General features: G+C 35.3%; 1 protein-coding gene and 1 long non-coding RNA gene across 2 annotated transcripts in view; one reads left to right on the plus strand and one right to left on the minus strand.

The window, feature by feature from the left end:
* Window positions 1-1,411: 1,411 nt before the first annotated feature.
* LOC113469859 lies at window positions 1,412-2,566 on the plus strand. Its single transcript, XR_003393147.1, has 2 exons — window positions 1,412-2,090; window positions 2,312-2,566. It is a non-coding gene; the product is annotated as an uncharacterized LOC113469859 (long non-coding RNA).
* A 3,271-nt stretch (window positions 2,567-5,837) lies between these two features.
* LOC103515231 (nuclear hormone receptor FTZ-F1-like) overlaps window positions 5,838-19,642 on the minus strand; it is a 104,929-nt gene continuing 91,124 nt past the window's right edge. The window contains exons 4-9 of the mRNA XM_026827780.1: window positions 19,334-19,391; window positions 18,386-18,486; window positions 11,202-11,504; window positions 8,361-8,396; window positions 6,806-6,957; window positions 5,838-6,150 (exon numbers count right to left, since the gene is read on the minus strand). Of these exons, the coding sequence (XP_026683581.1) occupies window positions 6,811-6,957; window positions 8,361-8,396; window positions 11,202-11,504; window positions 18,386-18,486; window positions 19,334-19,391 (645 nt within the window). The 3' untranslated portion in view covers window positions 5,838-6,150; window positions 6,806-6,810. The remainder of the gene's footprint in view (window positions 6,151-6,805; window positions 6,958-8,360; window positions 8,397-11,201; window positions 11,505-18,385; window positions 18,487-19,333; window positions 19,392-19,642) is intronic.

The raw sequence follows: 19,642 nt of genomic DNA on the forward strand, positions 1-19,642 counted from the left end.
GTACGTACGTACTACAGGTTGAAATGGGAAAAAGTAGGAAGTTGTGAACAAAATATCTCAAGAACGGTTTATCGTAGAGAAATGAAATTTGGTATGCTATCCCGGCATGGTCCAAGGACGCGACTGTAACAATTTGGTAAAAATCGGACAGTCACCCATCCAGATATTAACCAAAGTAATTGTTACTTAACCCTGAAGGTTAATGTTTTATATGAAGAAAAAAAAAACATTTATTTACAAATTTAAAAAATATAAACTTAAAATGTAATTAATCATGTAAAATTAGAGCTTGAACCGAACATTTCGTTGCTTCTGAGCATTGTAGGAAAGTTTCAGTACCTACTCTATACTAAACTCATTTCTACTTGGTCACTTTTGCTTTGAGTTGATGCACATGTATACGTTGTTGATTGACTCAACATTCTTGACAATTTAGCAAGATTGTTTCATAAGTTGATGATCTTACAGTCTGGTAAGAAAAATACTGAATGAGTAAGAACCATTGACTTGCACTGAGCATTATTATCTATTATTAGAAAACAAGCTACTTCCTAAAATTTCTTTTCGAATTGCAGAAAATAAATACTCGCAGTTCTTGTAGAAAAGTTTCAGTACCTACTCTATACCTACTAAACTCATTTCTACTTGGTTACTTTTGCTTTGAGTTGATGCACATGTATACGTTGTTGATTGACTCAACATTCTTGACAATTTACCAAGATTGTTTCACAAGTTGATGATCTTACAGTCTGGTAAGAAAAATACTGAATGAGTAAGAACCATTGAATTGCACTGAGCATTTTTATCGATTATTAGAAAACAAGCTACTTCCTAAAATTTCTTTTCGAATTGCAGAAAATAAATACTCGCAGTTCCTTTAAATAATTGTAACACCAAAATTCTGAACTTTTTTTGTTTGTTAAACTTTTTAAAAAATAGTAAACAATATGTTTTAAATAACAATCACCTTACTGAGCAAGCAACAGACAGACAGGCGGCACTCACTGAGTACAATGTCAATACACACTTCATAACAAATAAATAAAATTATTGGAAATTTCTTCATAGAAAAATATATTTTTGTTTTTTTGTTTTGTTTGTTTTACATCAAAAATAAATAATTATTTGAACATATAATTTTAATATTAATTATTTATATTAAATATCTGTACAAACTATTTATAAGTATTTAAAAAATAATCGATATAATACTGTTTAAAGCCATCAAGTTTCGTTTGAAAAGAACTTTCTGTAGCCTGGGTCTGAAAGGTAAGCATATGCCTTGTGGCCCACGTATAACTCATATGAAATTTGATAGCTTTAAAATAAAATATATATCGCACTATTACTTTATTTACAAAGAAGGTAACTATCGTTTTATAATTATTTTTTTTTTTTGTAGACATTTATTGTGTAGACATTTATTGATTTTCTGTAACACGTATTTTTTTCGAAATTCTTTACAAGTTTACAAAACATGACTTTACAAGCAGATCGCATTAAAAATAACAAAATAAATAAGATTAAAAAATAAAAATAAATACGGTATGAAATAAATAATAATAATTACTGTGCGTACAGAAATGAAATAAATGGTTGTCAAACAACTTAACATATCGGTTGAGGTATTTTTGAGATCCCTATGCAATTTACTTTATACAGGGTGATACGAGAAAACAAAACAAGGTTGTGTTGTGAACCACACAGTATACTAGAAATATATAATTTGGAAAGAGGAAGTTTGATCATTATTGCAGGCTAATGCCCTAGTGCAATAAACACAAAATGATATTATGTGATCTCTGTGGTAAATATTTTGAGATTCTAAATACAATGTTTGGTCAATCCTGGGTTCTGGTTTCAGATTTAGAGGAATAAGGTGGATATTCAAGTTTTACAAACGGCACTCTCATATTGTTATTGCTAACAAACCTTAAAATATTTACACACAGAAATACAGAGAGAGAAAAAAAAAATATAGTTAGGTAAGTATATTCGAAATCCCATATTAATATTCTGAAAATTTTCCAAGGAAAGATTTTTTTTCTTCTAATGGAGCAAGACAAATATAAGTGAATGTGAAATTGAAGGTAAGTGATACATTGTTTCTACTTTCAAGATGTAGGGACAAATATAAGTGAATGTGAAATTGAAGGTAAGTGATACATTGTTTCTACTTTCAAGATGTAGGGAGAAAAAATATAGTTAGGTAAGTATATTCGAAATCCCATATTAATATTCTGAAAATTTTCCAAGGAAAGATTTTTTTTTCTTCTAATGGAGCAAAATATAAGTGAATGTGAAATCGAAGGTAAGTGATACATTGTTTCTACTTTCAAGATGTAGGGTATTTAATATTGTGAGATCATTCTTCATTTTGACGATTATTTAAAATATAATCATTGTAAAAAAAAGGGATATACAACAAGTTTATGTAGGTACACTAATTTAAAATATTTCTGCGACCAAGTAACGAAGCAAAAAACATGTGGTAACTTTGAATTTTCTTTTATTTATTGTACGGTTTTAAAAAATGGTAGATAATTTCTGTTTCTTTTGAAAAAAAGGGGAAAAACTGATTTTTTTTTCTTCGAAAATTAAAAAAATTACATAAAATAAAATGATTTCTTTCATGTAATACAACAGACCAATGGATTTTATTGAAAAAAAAAAGAAAAAAGATCGAATAAATTTAATAAAATTAATGGACGGGATAATTTCCCTGTTGGATTTGCATTCCAAAATCAGAACTAACATTGAAATCAGGTCTAAATCATTCAAAATGCACAAATGTCTCTGCTTTAATATTATAAACTTCTGATAATGGATTTTATTGAAAAAAAAAAGAAAAAAAGATCGAATAAATTTAATTAAATTAATGGACGGGATAATTTCCCTGTTGGATTTCCATTCCAAAATCAGAACTAACATTGAAATCAGGTCTAAATCATTCAAAATGCACAAATGTCTCTGCTTTAATATTATAAACTTCTGATAGGTATTATACCCATGTAGATCATAGCACATCACAATATACAGGATATATTTCAATACTTTTCTTATTGTTGAATAGTAAGTATACAAAGTACAATGCGTTATCAGAAGTAGGACATAATTATTTGTAGCCGTCTCTAAGCTGAATAGTTTTCACAATGAAATACTTTTCATTCTCATGTGATACCTGATTCCATGAAGGTAGGTATCATATCCTGACTAAATGTAAAATAACAAAATCTTGCACACTACCTGAACTAAAGCCAACGCCAACACTTACAATATAATAACAGAGCAAACTACTAATCAGCTATCTCTACACTTGTGCGCTTATGTTTTGAACTTGCATTGTCTCCTGGGTTTCAATATTCAATACGACTTGCACTACTCCATGCGGCACATCTCGTCTGTCAGGTTTAATGACGCATGCGTTATGCGTTGCGCAGCGGATAAAGCAAACTACTAATCAGCTATCTCTACACTTGTGCGCTTATGTTTTGAACTTGCATTGTCTCCTGGGTTTTAATATTCAATACGACTTGCACTACTCCATGCGGCACATCTCGTCTGTCAGGTTTAATGACGCATGCGTTATGCGTTGCGCAGCGGATAGACGCACGAAACATGACGCAAGTGTAGTGATCCTCTAAACTTATCAGTGTAGACATAGCTATCGACAGATGGGAAAAGAACACAAGGTACATTTCGATGTTTCCGGTTTTAAACGAAGAAAAGGAGGAAGCAAATAAAGGTTTAAATTAACATTAAAGGAACACTTTGCTTTGATCTGTCTGACTATAACATCACAACTCTTACCCTAGGATAATGAAATACTGTACGGAGCACGAGAGGAAGATATGAATGCTTCAAGATATTATTATTGAGGAGGAAGGGCAATGTATTCTTTATTGTATCAACTATTGCTATAGCATTGTGTATGGAAATTTCAAGTTAATGCTCGACAAATTTTCCAATCCTTTGACTGGCAGTAATGGTGAGGAAATGAAAAAGAATTTAATATTGTAAAATGTAAAATTATTATTTGCTACAGACAAATAGATCTTCATTATCATTACTTATTTGTTTTAGACTGCGAGATTTTATTACAACATACAGAATAGACTGATGCCCCTGTATGTCCAATACATACAAGACATGAATATACTCCGTAAAGTATTTCACCGTTAAAAAGACAAATTATTTATGTGTAAAGAACATGAAATTTCGATGGTTTTCTCAAACAGATACCCTTGTTATAAAATACTGCCAAATGAATTATTTACAAAGAAACAGAAGCAACTTACAGATCTTTACAAAACAACAAAGGAATATTAAAACTTAAGAGCAACATTGAAAGGTAATTTTTAAAATACAAATATGTCAACATTTTTTCCTTCCTTTTTTTATATCTATATAGAAAAATATAAAAATAAAACTTTACATAGGTACGGTGGCCTTAAATAATGAAAGGTCAAAATGTTATTTATGTTAAAATACTTGATTCGAAATAAACATAAACAATTTTTCAATTTCTTATTTCTAGCAGAATGCATGATTTCTTTTTCCATATAGCCAAACAAGATAAACAAGCAACAGTATTAAATTTGTACTCTTGATTCATATTTTCTCCTCAAATGTCATTGAATAAAATCTAAACTTCACGACAATTCTTATATTCTTTTGTATTAGAAAATACCCTGCATTGAAAAGAAGAAAAAGCAAAAGAAAAGAAGAAGAAGAAAAAAAAAAAAATACACCAGATTTTTTTCCATATAGCCAAACAAGATAAACAAGCAACAATATTAAATTTGTACTCTTGATTCATATTTTCTCCTCAAATGTCATTGAAAAAATCTAAACTTCACTACAATTCTTATATTCTTTTGTATTAGAAAATACCCTGCACTGAAAAGAAGAAAAAGCAAAAGAAAAAAAAAAGAAGAAGAAGTCCTTTAGCACCTAACCAAGAACTCATCAAGTACACATCCATCGAAAACAGCACACAAAAAAATTCGGAGGAAAAAAAAAAAATCATGCACACTAACTATACTCTTTGAAAAAAAAAAAAATGAACAGTAACCCTATGGATTGATTACCACCTCTGGATTAATTTCAATAACGAAAACAACATCACCACCAAAGAGCCTTATTTCATGAATCTGCAACACACTACACTTTTGCAATGCAGACTTCATTTGTTGTATATTGCATGTTACACTATGGGCCGCAGACAGGGGAAAGGTGTTGCCAGTTGATCCACCAAAAAAACCACGAAGAGCATTGTAAAAATGTCCAATATACAAAATACAACAGACAGCACTCCATTTTATGGACAAAAAAGTTCTCGCTATCAAGCCAGACTGAAAGATATTTTGGCCAATCAGATGTTTGGAATTGATGCTTCAGTACAGCTTGAGAGCCAGTATTTTGTTCATAAATATGGCCCCAAGTGGGACAAATGAGTGAAGTGTGAGTAGAAAATGTAGAGATTCATGGAATAGGACTCTCGATTTCTCTAAAGAAGAGCATAGAGCAGTCTTGGCAAATCAAATGTTTGGAATTGATGTTTCAGTGCAGCTTGAGAGCCAGTATTTTGTTCATAAATATGGCCCCATGTGGGACAAAAGAGTGAAGTGTATGTAAACATTCATGGAATGAGACTCCCGATTTCTCTAAAGAAGAGCATAGAGCAGTATGCAAGGGAATCGTTTTAATAAATAAAAATTGAACAAAAAACATAACAAAACAACTTCTACAACATAATTAATCATATAAAAAAACTTGGTCACATTTGAAATATCACACGGTGTAAAAAAAATTTGGCCAATCAGATGTTTGGAATTGATGCTTCAGTACAGCTTAAGAGCCAGTATTTTGTTAATAAATATGGCCCCATGTGGGACAAATGAGTGAAGTGTGAGTAGAAAATGTAGAGATTCATGGAATAGGACTCTCGATTTCTCTAAAGAAGAGCATAGAGCAGTATGCAAGGGAATCGTTTTAATAAATAAAAATTGAACAAAAAAACATAACAAAACAACTTCTACAACATAATTAATCATATAAAAAAAACTTGGTCACATTTGAAATATCACACGGTGTAAAAAAAAGACAACAATATAGTTTGTTTGTAGATTGCAGAACTGCTGGTTGTATCTGAAATGAAAAGAAAAAGGACCGAGTTAGAAGTTAGAACATGGTGGAATATAAGAGGTGACTATTCTGGTCTTCTCTATGTTGAATTTTAGCTTATGGCATGTTTTCGTCATATTAAGCCAAATGTTCAAAATCTGGTATGACCATCACACAACTTATTTTCTTCTTCTTTCAAGTAGTAATGGGAATGCCACCACTGGTCATTAAAAACTTATTCAAAGTACCCCCTCAATATTGTCTTTTTGTCCTCACGAGGCTAAGTTTAGTGCACGTAAGAATTACAAACCAAGAGCTGAAAAAACTTCGACCCGGAAGAAAAAGGACCGAGTTAGAACATGGTGGAATATAAGAGGTGACTATTCTGGTCTTCTCTATGTTCAATTTTAGCTTATGGCATGTTTTCGTCATATTAAGCCAAATGTTCAAAATCTGGTATGACCATCACACAACTTTTTTTCTTCTTCTTTCAAGTAGTAATGGTAATGCCACCACTGGTCATTAAAAACTTATTCAAAGTACCCCCTCAATATTGTCTTTTTGTCCTCACGAGCCTAAGTTTAGTGCACGTAAGAATTACAAACCAAGAGCTGAAAAAACTTCGACCCGGCCGGGAATTGAACCCAGGACCTACAGTGTGGAAGCCTGGTTATTTTACCTTTACTATTTTCGCTTGGCATGTAGCATTTCCATGAGCAGTGTTTGAGTAGGTGCACCCCCATTGCAATGTTTATGATACAGATGTTCTTCTCCCCTGGAGGCAATCTCATGTAGTTCTGGTAGAATGGACATCAGCTTCCCGAACTTGTCCTAAAACAGAAAATACATGACAAATCTTAGTATGACGGACTCTATTGTAATTATTATTTATAATTAGGAAATATCTTATAGACCTTGTTCACCACTTCACCATTTAGTTTGGGTCTCCCAGAGAGAGGAATGGTATCACAGTGGTGAAAATATTGACAGGAGTAAAAAAAAAACCCTCTGAACAAAATATTCAACAAGAACTTGAAATTGACAAACTTCTTAAATCTATAAACTGTTTGCTAATTTTATTGACACTTCTTTTAAAGATCTTTGAGTAGAAGTCCAATTCTTATCCCTAGTGCGCATTTGAAATCTTTCTATCTCATCATAAACTTCAAAACGGAGGAACATCTGACAAGTACTCACCACACGTCCAATAATATTGTACGTACGGTTTTGACTTGCCAGCTTGCCACTGAAGAACATAATGTGTAGATCCGAAATCAGACCAGAATCCGCAAATAGTTCTACTGATAACTGGAATGTGTTGGGTTAGACCTGAGCCATACTCCCAAGACACGGGTTGTCCAGTGGTAACACACTTGATTGTCATGCAGAAAGTCTCGGGTTCAATTTCCAGAGTCGACAACAATCTTTCGTACGTTCTCAGGAAGGAATCATTGTATTCCAGCTTAATCTTACCCTAGGGTTTACACAGACTCTTGTTCACTTTATGCTTTTATGGACGTTTTTCGTTAGTTTGCGCATGAGCAGAAAGCTGAAGACAATTTAAAGAGCCTGTGGACCTGGAGGGTAATTATAAAATTAATTTCTTCTAGCAAAATAGTTTGCCCTTCTCAACACTAGGATTAGTGTCGAAAATTGGGATAGATTTTTATTTGCTTCACCATCTGTCCAGTCAATTTCGAGAGATAAGAGTACCCAAAGTAGGTACCTAAATCAGAATCAGTACCCCATGTTGAAAAAGTATAAAAAAAAAAAAAAAAAACACACATCATATGAGTGGTCTGCTCATAAATCTATCCTCGAAGCGTCAATAATTCCAAACCCCTGCTTGTGGAGTCGAACCAACAAACCTTGGATTACAGGTGTACGTGATAACTTCATCACTGCGTACATGACGAAATTTACCCAAGTATTTATTAACAAGAAGAAAGTGTTCCTCCTTGGGCACACATCATATGAGTGGTCTGCTCATAAATCTATCCTCGAAGCGTCAATAATTCCAAACCCTGCTTGTGGAGTCGAACCAACAAACCTTGGATTACAGGTGTACGTGATAACTTCATCACTGCGTACATGACGAAATTTACCCAAGTCATCAAAGGCCTTTTTGAAGTCAATTTTCTGGATTTTATTGTGTTATTCGGCATTTCAGCTATCATAACGTGTCCATTTCTCTTATAGGTAAGTTACACTATGTCTACTAGTATACTCGTTACCTGTATCTGAGGGTAGGCGGTTATACAGTAATCCAGCTTCCCATATAGCCAAACAAGATAAACAAGCAACAATATTAAATTTGTACTCTTGATTCATATTTTCTCCTCAAATGTCATTGAAAAAATCTTTTAAGAGTTCAATGAAGGGACGCTAATTTTGGTCATACCATTTTCTCATACGAAAAAAGGAAAAGATAATTCAAACACGGAGGGTTACCTATGAGTTGCATAGGTATTCAAATAAAATTCTCAAATGAACAAGGAAACGAGAAAGATAATATAGGATTGAAATACTTCAGATACCTTAGAGAATATTTCACTTTCTGGAACTGATAAACTTATCCACCGGACCACAGTTTGAGTTAAACTTGGTTTTAAGTTAAACCGACTGGACTAAACAATCTGACTAGCTAATCCAAAGTTTAGAACCAACAAATCAGATTGCTTGAAATCCGATTAACTTTATCAGGGAATATTTCACTTTCTGGAACTGATAAACTTATCCACCGGACCACAGTTTGAGTTAAACTTGGTTTCAAGTTAAACCGACTGGACTAAACAATCTGACTAGCTAATCCAAAGTTTAGAACCAACAAATCAGATTGCTTGAAATCCGATTAACTTTAGGTTTAACACAAATTGTGGCCTGGGCCGTATAAAGAAAATAGAAAGGTATAAATTTGCTCAAACATGTTACAGAATACAAAGTATGTAATGGTTCTTCATTTGGAATAGAAGAAGTCTAGGTACATTGAAAACATGGAGAGATGATAGTAGTGGTCAAGTTAACATTATTGAAAATACCCAGAGACATTGAAAACATGGAGAGATGATAGTAGTGGTCAAGTTAACATTATTGAAAATACCCAGAGATTATTTCAGGTTTCACAAAAACTTCTTGACATTTCGGAATAGCACATTATTGTTTTTGGAAATATTATTTTCCTTCCCGAAACCAAATTTCAAGTTAAACTTGGATTAGAGTTAAACCAATGAGGTTAGGCTAAGATTAAAATGAGACAATCAGGTTGTTTAAACTAACGAGTTCACTCTAATCTAAGTGTAACAAAGTGTAATAGTAGCAGCTCTCTATTAGTAGCTATCTCCCTCTCTTCTCTTTTCCTCTATCTCTAGATTTCTATGAAATTATTTGAAATCAAATTTCCAGCCTAATTTCAAGCAGATTAACTGAAGATTTAAATCATCATACAATGAATAGAAACCCAATGGACTGATTACCTCTGGATTATTTTCAATAATGAGAACAACATCACCACCAAAGAGCCCTATTTCATGAATCTACACTTTTGCAATGCAGACTTCACTTGTTGTATATTGCATGTTACACTATGGGCCGCAGACGGGGGAAAGGTGTTGCCAGTTAATCCACCAAAAAACCACGAAGAGCATTGTAAAAATGTCCAATATACAAAATACAACAGACAGCACCCCATTTTATGGACAAAAAAGTTCTCGCTACCTATTGCATGTTACACTATGGGCCGCAGACAGGGGAAAGGTGTTGCCAGTTAATCCACCAAAAAAACCACGAAGAGCATTGTAAAAATGTCCAATATACAAAATACAACAGACAGCACCCCATTTTATGGACAAAAAAGTTCTCGCTATCAAGCCAGACTGAAACATATTTTGGCCAATCAGATGTTTGGAATTGATGCTTCAGTACAGCTTGAGAGCCAGTATTTTGTTCATAAATATGGCCCCATTTGGGACAAAAGAGTGAAGTGTATGTAAACATTCATGGAATGAGACTCCCGATTTCTCTAAAGAAGAGCATAGAGCAGTATGCAAGGGATTATCTGGGCCTCGTACCTACAATTTATCGCATTTTAAATTTCCCCTTATTTTTATTTAACTATTTATAGTTTTTTTCTTTTTAAAATTTAATTTTAATACATATCTAATTTAGTTTTTAAAATCCCCTTTTTCAAAATTAAATTTTAGTTATTTTAGTACTTTTAAAATTTCCCCCAATTTCCAATTTATAATTCCCATAATGTTATAATTTCATTTAGCGTTTTTTTTTTAATTTACCATTAGAATTTTTTCCAGCCTAAATATCATGAGGAGACTTATAAATAGTAAAGTAGAGAAGTGATGGATAAACTAATACGACAGGAGAAGGAATATGCCAATGGTTGCTATAACTTCAGAGTGAACACATCTCTAGACATTAGAAAAAACAATCTCTTTCTAACTATCACTTCTTTTGCTTGTAAGGGAAGCCTTTTACTTGCTAAGGTCATATAGGACTTTTATTTTATGCCTCGCTTTTTACCCTGGACTTTTACTAGCTCTTCTATCAGCCTCACGAGATTTAGTGTACCTTGAGCCAGTAGCTTACGAAATGCCCTGTCTAAATACCCGCCACGCTTCAAGTTGCTTCACTTGGTTAGTAAGTGTACCACATAGCAGAACATTGGATACTATTTCTTCTGTTTATTGAGTGTCACTCAGAAATGATAGCTAGAGAAACTGTTTCTAAATTCTAAAACAACACATCTGACATATTATACAGTAGGAATTAGTGAAACACTCAACTGCCATCTCATGTTTCTCTTCTCTCAAATCTGTTTCTAAAACTCACTCCCCTGTTTCCTTCTATCTTCTTTTACTCTTTCTTCTACTCTGAATTCACTTAACCATTTTAATTTTTTAAGTTAATTATTTTTTCATGTAAAAATGTGAAGGTCAATCCTTCCTAATAGCGCAAAAGGCATTTCAGGTTTCAATAACACCTCGCCTTTTACGCTGGGATTTCAATTAGTTTCCCAATTATTTATTCATTTATCTATTAAAATGAGATTTTTATCATGTGACTCGTTGTTGTGTGTGGCAGTTTTGTGTTTTAAAACAAGATAGGAAGTGGTGACAGTTTAAATCTAACGTGAAAATAAATGCAACACAGTTCGGAAACTTGAGCTCGGATAGTTTATGTGTGACCTGTGTAAACCGGTCCCGTAGCGTAGGAACACCCAGTAGTCCCAAGGAGAGGAGATCAAACTTCTGACCATTGTGTAGTGTGGTCTCGTCAGGTAACGCGTTATGCATGCGCTGGTGCATGTGGTCTAGCACGAGCATGTCTGACCAGGAGTGCTGCAGTAACTTCATCTGATCATCCACCTGCAACAAATACCATACATTTCTAAATGAGTATACCTACCAAGTATTCAAATACCATACATTTCTAAATGAGTATACCTACCAAGTATTCAAATACCATACATTTCTAAATGAGTATACCTACCAAGTATTTAAATACCATACATTTCTAAATGAGTATACCTACCAAGTATTCAAATACCATACATTTCTAAATGAGTATACCTACCAAGTATTCAAATCATTTCTATGAAATTATTTGAAATCAAATTTCCAGCCTAATTTCAAGCAAATTAACTGAAGATTTAAATCATCATACAATGAATAGAAACCCAATGGACTGATTACCTCTGGATTATTTTCAATAATGAGAACAACATCACCAACAGAGAGAGCCCCATTTCATGATTCTGCAACACACTACACTTTTGCAATGCAGACTTTACTTGTTGTATATTGCATGTTACACTATGGGCCGCAGACAGGGGAAAGGTGTTGCCAGTTGAACCACCAAAAAAACCACGAAGAACATTGTAAAAATGTCCAATATACAAAATACAACAGACAGCACCCCATTTTATGGACAAAAAAGTTCTCGCTATCAAGTCAGACTGAAAAAGAGAGAGGAATGGTATCACAGTGGTGAAAATATTGACAGGAGTAAAAAAAAACCCTCTGAACAAAATATTAATTAAGAACTTGAAATCGACAAACTTCTTAAATCTATAAACTGTTTGTTAATTTTATTGACACTTCTTTTAGATCTTTGTGTAGAAGTCCAATTCTTATCCCTAGTGCGCATTTGAAATCTTTCTATCTCATCATAAACTTCAAAACGGAGGAACATCTAATCACACAAGCAACGATGGATTATTATGTTTGATGGACTGATGGTGATACTGAATCTCAGTATTTGGGCATTGTTCATTCAAAGGGTTAAACTCTTCATTATTGACTGGGGTCGCATAATGGCAAATACTTGTATGTCTCCTCTTCTCCCTAAATCCTCAATGTTCCTCTACCAAGCTACAACATGTCAACTCATGCTATAATAAAATTCCATATGAGGGGAATTCGGTGCAATTTTTAATTCCTGTAGCGCAGCGTATGATGATGAACCTGTATGTTTCAGATTTGTAAAACACATGATGAATTGAGAGACAGCTTCCCCTTTCTTAATAAGAATCATGAAAATGGAGGCAAAACGTGTAGGTATAATAACCCCATGTCATATACAAGGAAGCTACTTGTTGTTCCATAGAGGCAAAAACATCACACAACACAATATGTATATGGAGTACCGGATGAAACACTCGCAATTGTTACAAACAATCATAATATTCTAATGATAAACACAGAAATGACTGCATCAGGACATTGGGGAGGCAAAACGTGTAGGTATAATAACCCCATGCCATATACAAGGAAGCCACTTGTTGTTCCATAGAGGCAAAAACATCACACAACATAATATGTATATGGAATACCGGATGAAACACTCGCAATTGTTACAAACAATCATAATATTCTAATGATAAACACAGAAATGACTGCATCAGGACATTGCTGCATGCTGTCCTCATAAATATCATCCAGTTCAAACTCAGAAGTCATATGGTTCAATGTAATGAGAGAGTGTTCACAACAAGAGCAGAAGCAGTCAGGCATTAGGAAGCAAACATATCTAGAAGTGGGATCATTTACCCCGGAAACAGTTAGCCCTGGCCAAGTCTACAACCAAGGTCTCCCCAGTGTGATCAACAACTTCAACACCATCATAACTATCAATATCATCACAAGTATCAACAACAAGGAAAATATTGGCAACATTATCATCATCATCAACAGCACAATCAAGAAGAATACTGTAGTGATTAGCAGCATTATGAACAGCAACATCAATGAGATGCTTGATAAAAACAGCACAATCAAGAAGAATACTGTAGTGATTAGCAGCATTATGAACAGCAACATCAATGAGATGCTTGATAAAACCAAGGTTCTTCCTAGTGTCAATACTCAAGATGTAGAGGAGGAGGAGGAGGGTAGAAAACTCGTAAGAGTAAACAAAAACAACGCTTGTGATGATGAAGAAAAACTAGAAGACGAAGAGAGGGTCATCAACAGCACAATCAAGAAGAATACTGTAGTGATTAGCAGCATTATGAACAGCAACATCAATGAGATGCTTGATAAAAGTCCAGTTCAAACTCAGAAGTCATATGGTTCAATGTAATGAGAGTGTTCACAACAAGAGCAGCCAGGCATTAGGAAGCAAACATATCTAGAAGTGGGATCATTTACCCCGGAAACAGTTAGCCCTGGCCAAGTCTACAACCAAGGTCTCCCCAGTGTGATCAACAACTTCAACACCATCGTAACTATCAATATCATTACAAGTACAACAACAAGGAAAATATTGGCAACATTATCATCATCATCATCATCAACAGCACAATCAAGAAGAATACTGGTAGTGATTAGCAGCATTATGAACAGCAACATCAATGAGATGCTTCATAAAACCAAGGTTCTTCCTAGTGTCAATACTCAAGATGTAGAGGAGGAGGAGGAGGAGGGTAGAAAACTCGTAAGAGTAAACAAAAACAACGCTTGTGATGATGAAGAAAAACTAGAAGACGAAGAGAGGGGAAGACAAAGAAGGATAGGGGAAGAAAGAAGAAGAGGGGGAGAAGACAAAGAAGGATAGGGGAAGGAAGAAGAAGAGGAGGAGAAGACAAAGAAGGATTGGGGAAGGAAGAAGAAGAGAAAGAAGAGGGAGAAGACAAAGAAGGATAGGGGAAGGAAGAAGAAGAGGAGGAGAAGACAAAGAAGGATTGGGGAAGGAAGAAGAAGAGAAAGAAGAAGAGGAGGAGAAGACAAAGAAGGATTGGGGAAGGAAGAAGAAGAGAAAGAAGAGGAGAAGGAAGAAAAAATAGTGGTCAAGACGTTCGTCAGTCAAACAGGAGGGCAGGTAACCAATTCCAGCCGAGGTATGGAACATCGCAAAGAAGGATAGGGGAAGAAAGAAGAAGACAAAGAAGGATTGGGGAAGGAAGAAGAAGACAAAGAAGGATTGGGGAAGAAAGAAGAGGAGGAGAATACAAAGAAGGATTGGGGAAGGAAGAAGAAGAGAAAGAAGAAGAGGGGGAGAATACAAAGAAGGATTGGGGAAGGAAGAAGAAGAGAAAGAAGAGGAGGAGAATACAAAGAAGGATTGGGGAAGAAAGAAGAGGAGGAGAATACAAAGAAGGATTGGGGAAGAAAGAAGAGGAGGAGAATACAAAGAAGGATTGGGGAAGGAAGAAGAAGAGAAAGAAGAAGAGGGGGAGAATACAAAGAAGGATTGGGGAAGGAAGAAGAAGAGAAAGAAGAAGAGGAGGAGAATACAAAGAAGGATTGGGGAAGGAAGAAGAAGAGAAAGAAGAGCAGGAGAAGGAAGAAAAAATAGTGGTCAAGACGTTCGTCAGTCAAACAGGAGGGCAGGTAACCAATTCCAGCCGAGGTATCGTCCTCCATATCACTTGGAATGTAGCCTATCACACCAATAAATTAATAATGGAACTCTCAGGTTTAGGTGGTATGGAAATCCCCGGCAGTCCATTTTATAAAAATTAAAAAGGGAAAAGATTCTTAGGCACTATTCAGTTCTACAAGGCTTGTTTGGACAGAAGGGAAGGAAGAAGAAGAAGAGAAAGAAGAAGAGGAGGAGAAGGAAGAAAAAATAGTGTTCAAGACGTTCGTCAGTCAAACAGGAGCGCAGGTAACCAATTCTAACCGAGGTATGGAACATCGTCCTCCATATCACTTGGAATGTAGCCTATCACACCAATAAATTAATAATGGAACTCTCAGGTTTAGGTGGTAGGGAAATCCCCGGCAGTCCATTTTATAAAAATTAAAAAGGGAAAAGATTCTTAGGCACTATTCAGTTCTACAAGGCTTGTTTAGACAGAGGGAGAAGACAAAGAAGGATTAGGGAAGGAAGAAGAAGAGAAAGAAGAGGAGAAGGAAGAAAAAATAGTGGTCAAGACGTTCGTCAGTCAAACAGAAGGGCAGGTGACCAATTCCAGCCGAGGTATGGAACATCGTCCTCCATATCACTTGGAATGTAGCCTATCACACCAATAAATTAATAATGGAGCTCTCAGATTTAGGTGGTAGGAAAATCCCCGGCAGTCCATTTTATAAAAATTAAAAAGGGAAAAGATTCTTAGGCACTATTCAGTTCTACAAGGCTTGTTTAGACAGAATCAACCAAGAAAACGAATTTTCTTAAAGTTTCCTTCAATATTGACTTGGTCCCAAGGGAACGTGGACCACAGTTTGGTTAGCACTAGTTAGAATTCTATGATGTCTTGGGAAATGTCGAAATATACATAGCACCACTACCACTAGTGCCTACCTATGTACTATGTATGTAGCCAGATAACCTGTGAGTTTTTCATGATGCGGGTAGGTAGGAAAATGGTGTTCCAAACACACATACAAGACTAAAGACTTTATGCAGTTAATGTAGTTAGAATACACTTACACAATGTACCTACTACCTAATATACTTATTTACTTATATATAAGTATGTATGTATTACATTATGAATAATTTATGTAAATATGTACCTACCTCGGTGGTGTACTGGTCAAGGCGCTCGCCTGGTAAACAGGAGGGCGTAGGTTCAATCCCATCCGAGGTATGGAATTTTATCCTCAATTTAATTTGAGAATTGGACCACAATAATAGTAGTAGCCTACTGCTGGAGTAAAGGGACTTTTCAGTCCTATGTGAGCAGTATAAATAAGCACTATTATTATTATTATTATTATTATTACCTATGTGTACCTATGTAGGAGTTATATTTTAAACACTGCAGGTACTCTTGCAAGGAGTATACTCATAGGAAAACCATTTTCCATTAAATAGTGAGAATAGAAATAGATGACAAGTACTCACCACACGTCCAATAATATTGTACGTACGGTTTTGACTTGCCAGCTTGCCACTGAAGAACATAATGTGTAGATCCCAAATCAGACCAGAATCCGCAAATAGTTCTACTGATAACTGGAATGTGTTGGGTTAGACCTGAGCCATACTCCAAGACACGGGTTGTCCAGTGGTAACACACTTGATTGTCATGCAGAAAGTCTCGGGTTCAATTTCCAGAGTCGACAACAATCTTTTGTCCGAGTGTATTTATTAACAAGAAGAAACTATTCCTCCTTGGGAACACATCATATGAGTGGTCTGCTCATAAATCTATCCTCGAAGCATCAATAATTCCAAACCTTGCTTGTGGAGTCGAACCAACAAACCTTGGATTACAGGTGTACGTGATAACTTCATCACTGCGTACATGACGAAATTTACCCAAGTCATCAATTTTCTGGATTTTATTGTGTTATTCGGCCTTTCAGCTATCATAACGTGTCCTAAGGCTCTATTTCTCTTATAGGTAAGTTACACTATGTCTACTAGTATACTCGTTACCTGTATCTGAGGGTAGGCGGTTATACAGTAATCCAGCAGCACATTGATTGGTGCATTTTCCAAAACTCGATTCCAACGTCTTTTGACAATGAGTTTATTACTGACAAGAACAGTTTGGCAACTAAACTTTCTCGGCAAAGGATGTTGCCAGTTGAACATGCATGTTAGCATTGAAGAACATAACAGTTACTATGGCAACGTCGCATTTCAAGTTACAAAACCTAGTAACCGTTGCTAATAAAAATGCAAATATTTTGCAAAAGGAAATCACCAAAAATTCATTGCTTTAACAATGACACGAATAATCACAGCAAGTAGGTCACAGTGCGTAAAGAACTGAACATTGAGTCACTAAATAGTTTCGCCTACACCAATAGAATTCGTTGCGTGCATACCTGAACAGCTTAAATCATTATAAGTTTGGCAACCGTGCCTTGCGTAATAGCAATGAATATAGGACACGTGACACCAGTGTTGCCAAAGTATATGTAATACAGTGATGATTTAAATATGTTGTATTTAAAATTATTAAACATAACTTCATCTACATATTTATATCTCATTATGTTCTCAGGAAGGAATCATTGTATTCCAGCTCAATCTTACCCTAGGGTTTACACAGACTCTTGTTCACTTTATGCTTTTATGGACGTTTTTCGTTAGTTTGCGCATGAGCAGAAAGCTGAGCGTGCTCAGGCCGGAACTTGGCCTGGCGCACGGCCTTGCGCCAGATAAGTAGAAAAAGAAAATTCGTCTTCGAATTCACTTCATTCGTTCAATAACTTTAACTCTAGGACCTACAGAGGATTTCGACTACTACATTGTAAACTATTACAACTCCCACGAAGTTTTCTTAGATACTGGTACTGGGGGGATCACATACACAATATATCAGACATCACGTACATTGGTCCATTAGTTTGACTTCTAACTTTTCACCCTCTCCCTCGCTTGATCTCTACACTTACAAATGTCACACACCTCACCTACCTATAGACGTATAAATTTACAATACAAGGCATTCTGTCGGTACAACACCAACACGGTCCATGAGTACGGTATGTATGGTAGAGATTGCCTTGGGCAAGACTCCCGCTGTCTGATTATGAAACATGTTAGAGGTTTAGTGAATTGTGGGATTTGCTTAGAAAAGAGTCCTGCAGCAGCGTCCCCAAAAGTTCGATTTGAAATTCTTTCATATGTTGAACTGAACATATTTGCCAAATTTCATCAATATCGGACTAACTGTTCAGGAATTATTGCGGAGCAAATAAAGATGAAACTAAAGTCTTGGAATTGAAGTCAATTTTCTGGATTTTATTGTGTTATTCGGCCTTTCAGCTATCATAACGTGTCCTAAGGCTCCATTTCTCTTATAGGTAAGTTACACTATGTCTACTAGTATACTCGTTACCTGTATCTGAGGGTAGGCGGTTATACAGTAATCCAGCAGCGCTTTCTGAACTTGTTCATGGCCTTCTTCCACATGCGTCCTATTCAGAATCCCTCGCACATCTGAAAATATTAGAAAAAGTATTAGATTGGAATACATATTATTAGCAAAGTATTAGATTAGAATATTATTAGCAAGTATTAGATTAGAATATTACTAGGGGTTGGTTCAGTGGAGCTCAGGAAACGGGCCCCTATGAGAGCACCAAAGACCAGATGAAGCCAACAAAATTACGAGAAAAATTCCTTTACAATACATGTTGAAATGCTTTTGGCAAATTTAGTCCAAATTGGAAAAGGCATTTATATAATTCTATGTAAAAATCTTTTAACCAATAGTTTCGTTTGGTGAAATGGAGCTTGAAGGATGGGCCCATCTGCTGCTGCTGCTCCTATCCTAACTCTACTAAGCAATATAATCAATGCTATAATAATGATACGAGATACTTACCAGGATTGAGTAGGAGACAAAGGCATTTATATAATTCTATGTAAAATCTTTTAACCAATAGTTTCGTTTGGTGAAATGGAGCTTGAAGGATGGGCCCATCTACTGCTGCTCCTATCCTAACTCTACTAAGCAATATAATCAATGCTATAATAATGATACGAGATACTTACCAGGATTGAGTAGGAGAAGGATATTACTAGAGGTTGGTTCAGTGGAGCTCAGGAAACGGGCCCCTATGAGAGCACCAAAGGCCAGATGAAGCCAACAAAATTACGAGAAAAAATCCTTTACAATACATGTTGAAATGCTTTTGCCAAATTTAGTCCAAATTAGAAAAGGCATTTATATAATTCTATGTAAAAATCTTTTAACCAATAGTTTCGTTTGGTGAAATGGAGCTTGAAGGATGAGCCCATCTGCTGCTGCTCCAGTGCTATAATAATGATACGAGATACTTACCAGGATTGAGTAGGAGAAGGAACTTAACACAGATGTAGTCGCTGATATCAAACTTGAGCTAAAAGGCATTTATATAATTATATGTAAAAATCTTTTAACCAATAGTTTTGTTTGGTGAAATGGAGATTGAAGGATGGGCCCATCTGCTGCTGCTCCTATCCTAACTCTACTAAGCAATATAATCAATGCTATAATAATGATACGAGATACTTACCAGGATTGAGTAGGAGAGTATTACTAGGGGTTGGTTCAGTGGAGCTCAGGAAATGGGCCCCTATGAGAGCACCAAAGACCAGATGAAGCCAACAA

Source organism: Diaphorina citri, unplaced genomic scaffold, assembly GCF_000475195.1.
Source record: "Diaphorina citri unplaced genomic scaffold, Diaci psyllid genome assembly version 1.1 scaffold47, whole genome shotgun sequence".
In the NCBI taxonomy this organism is placed as follows: domain Eukaryota; kingdom Metazoa; phylum Arthropoda; class Insecta; order Hemiptera; family Psyllidae; genus Diaphorina; species Diaphorina citri.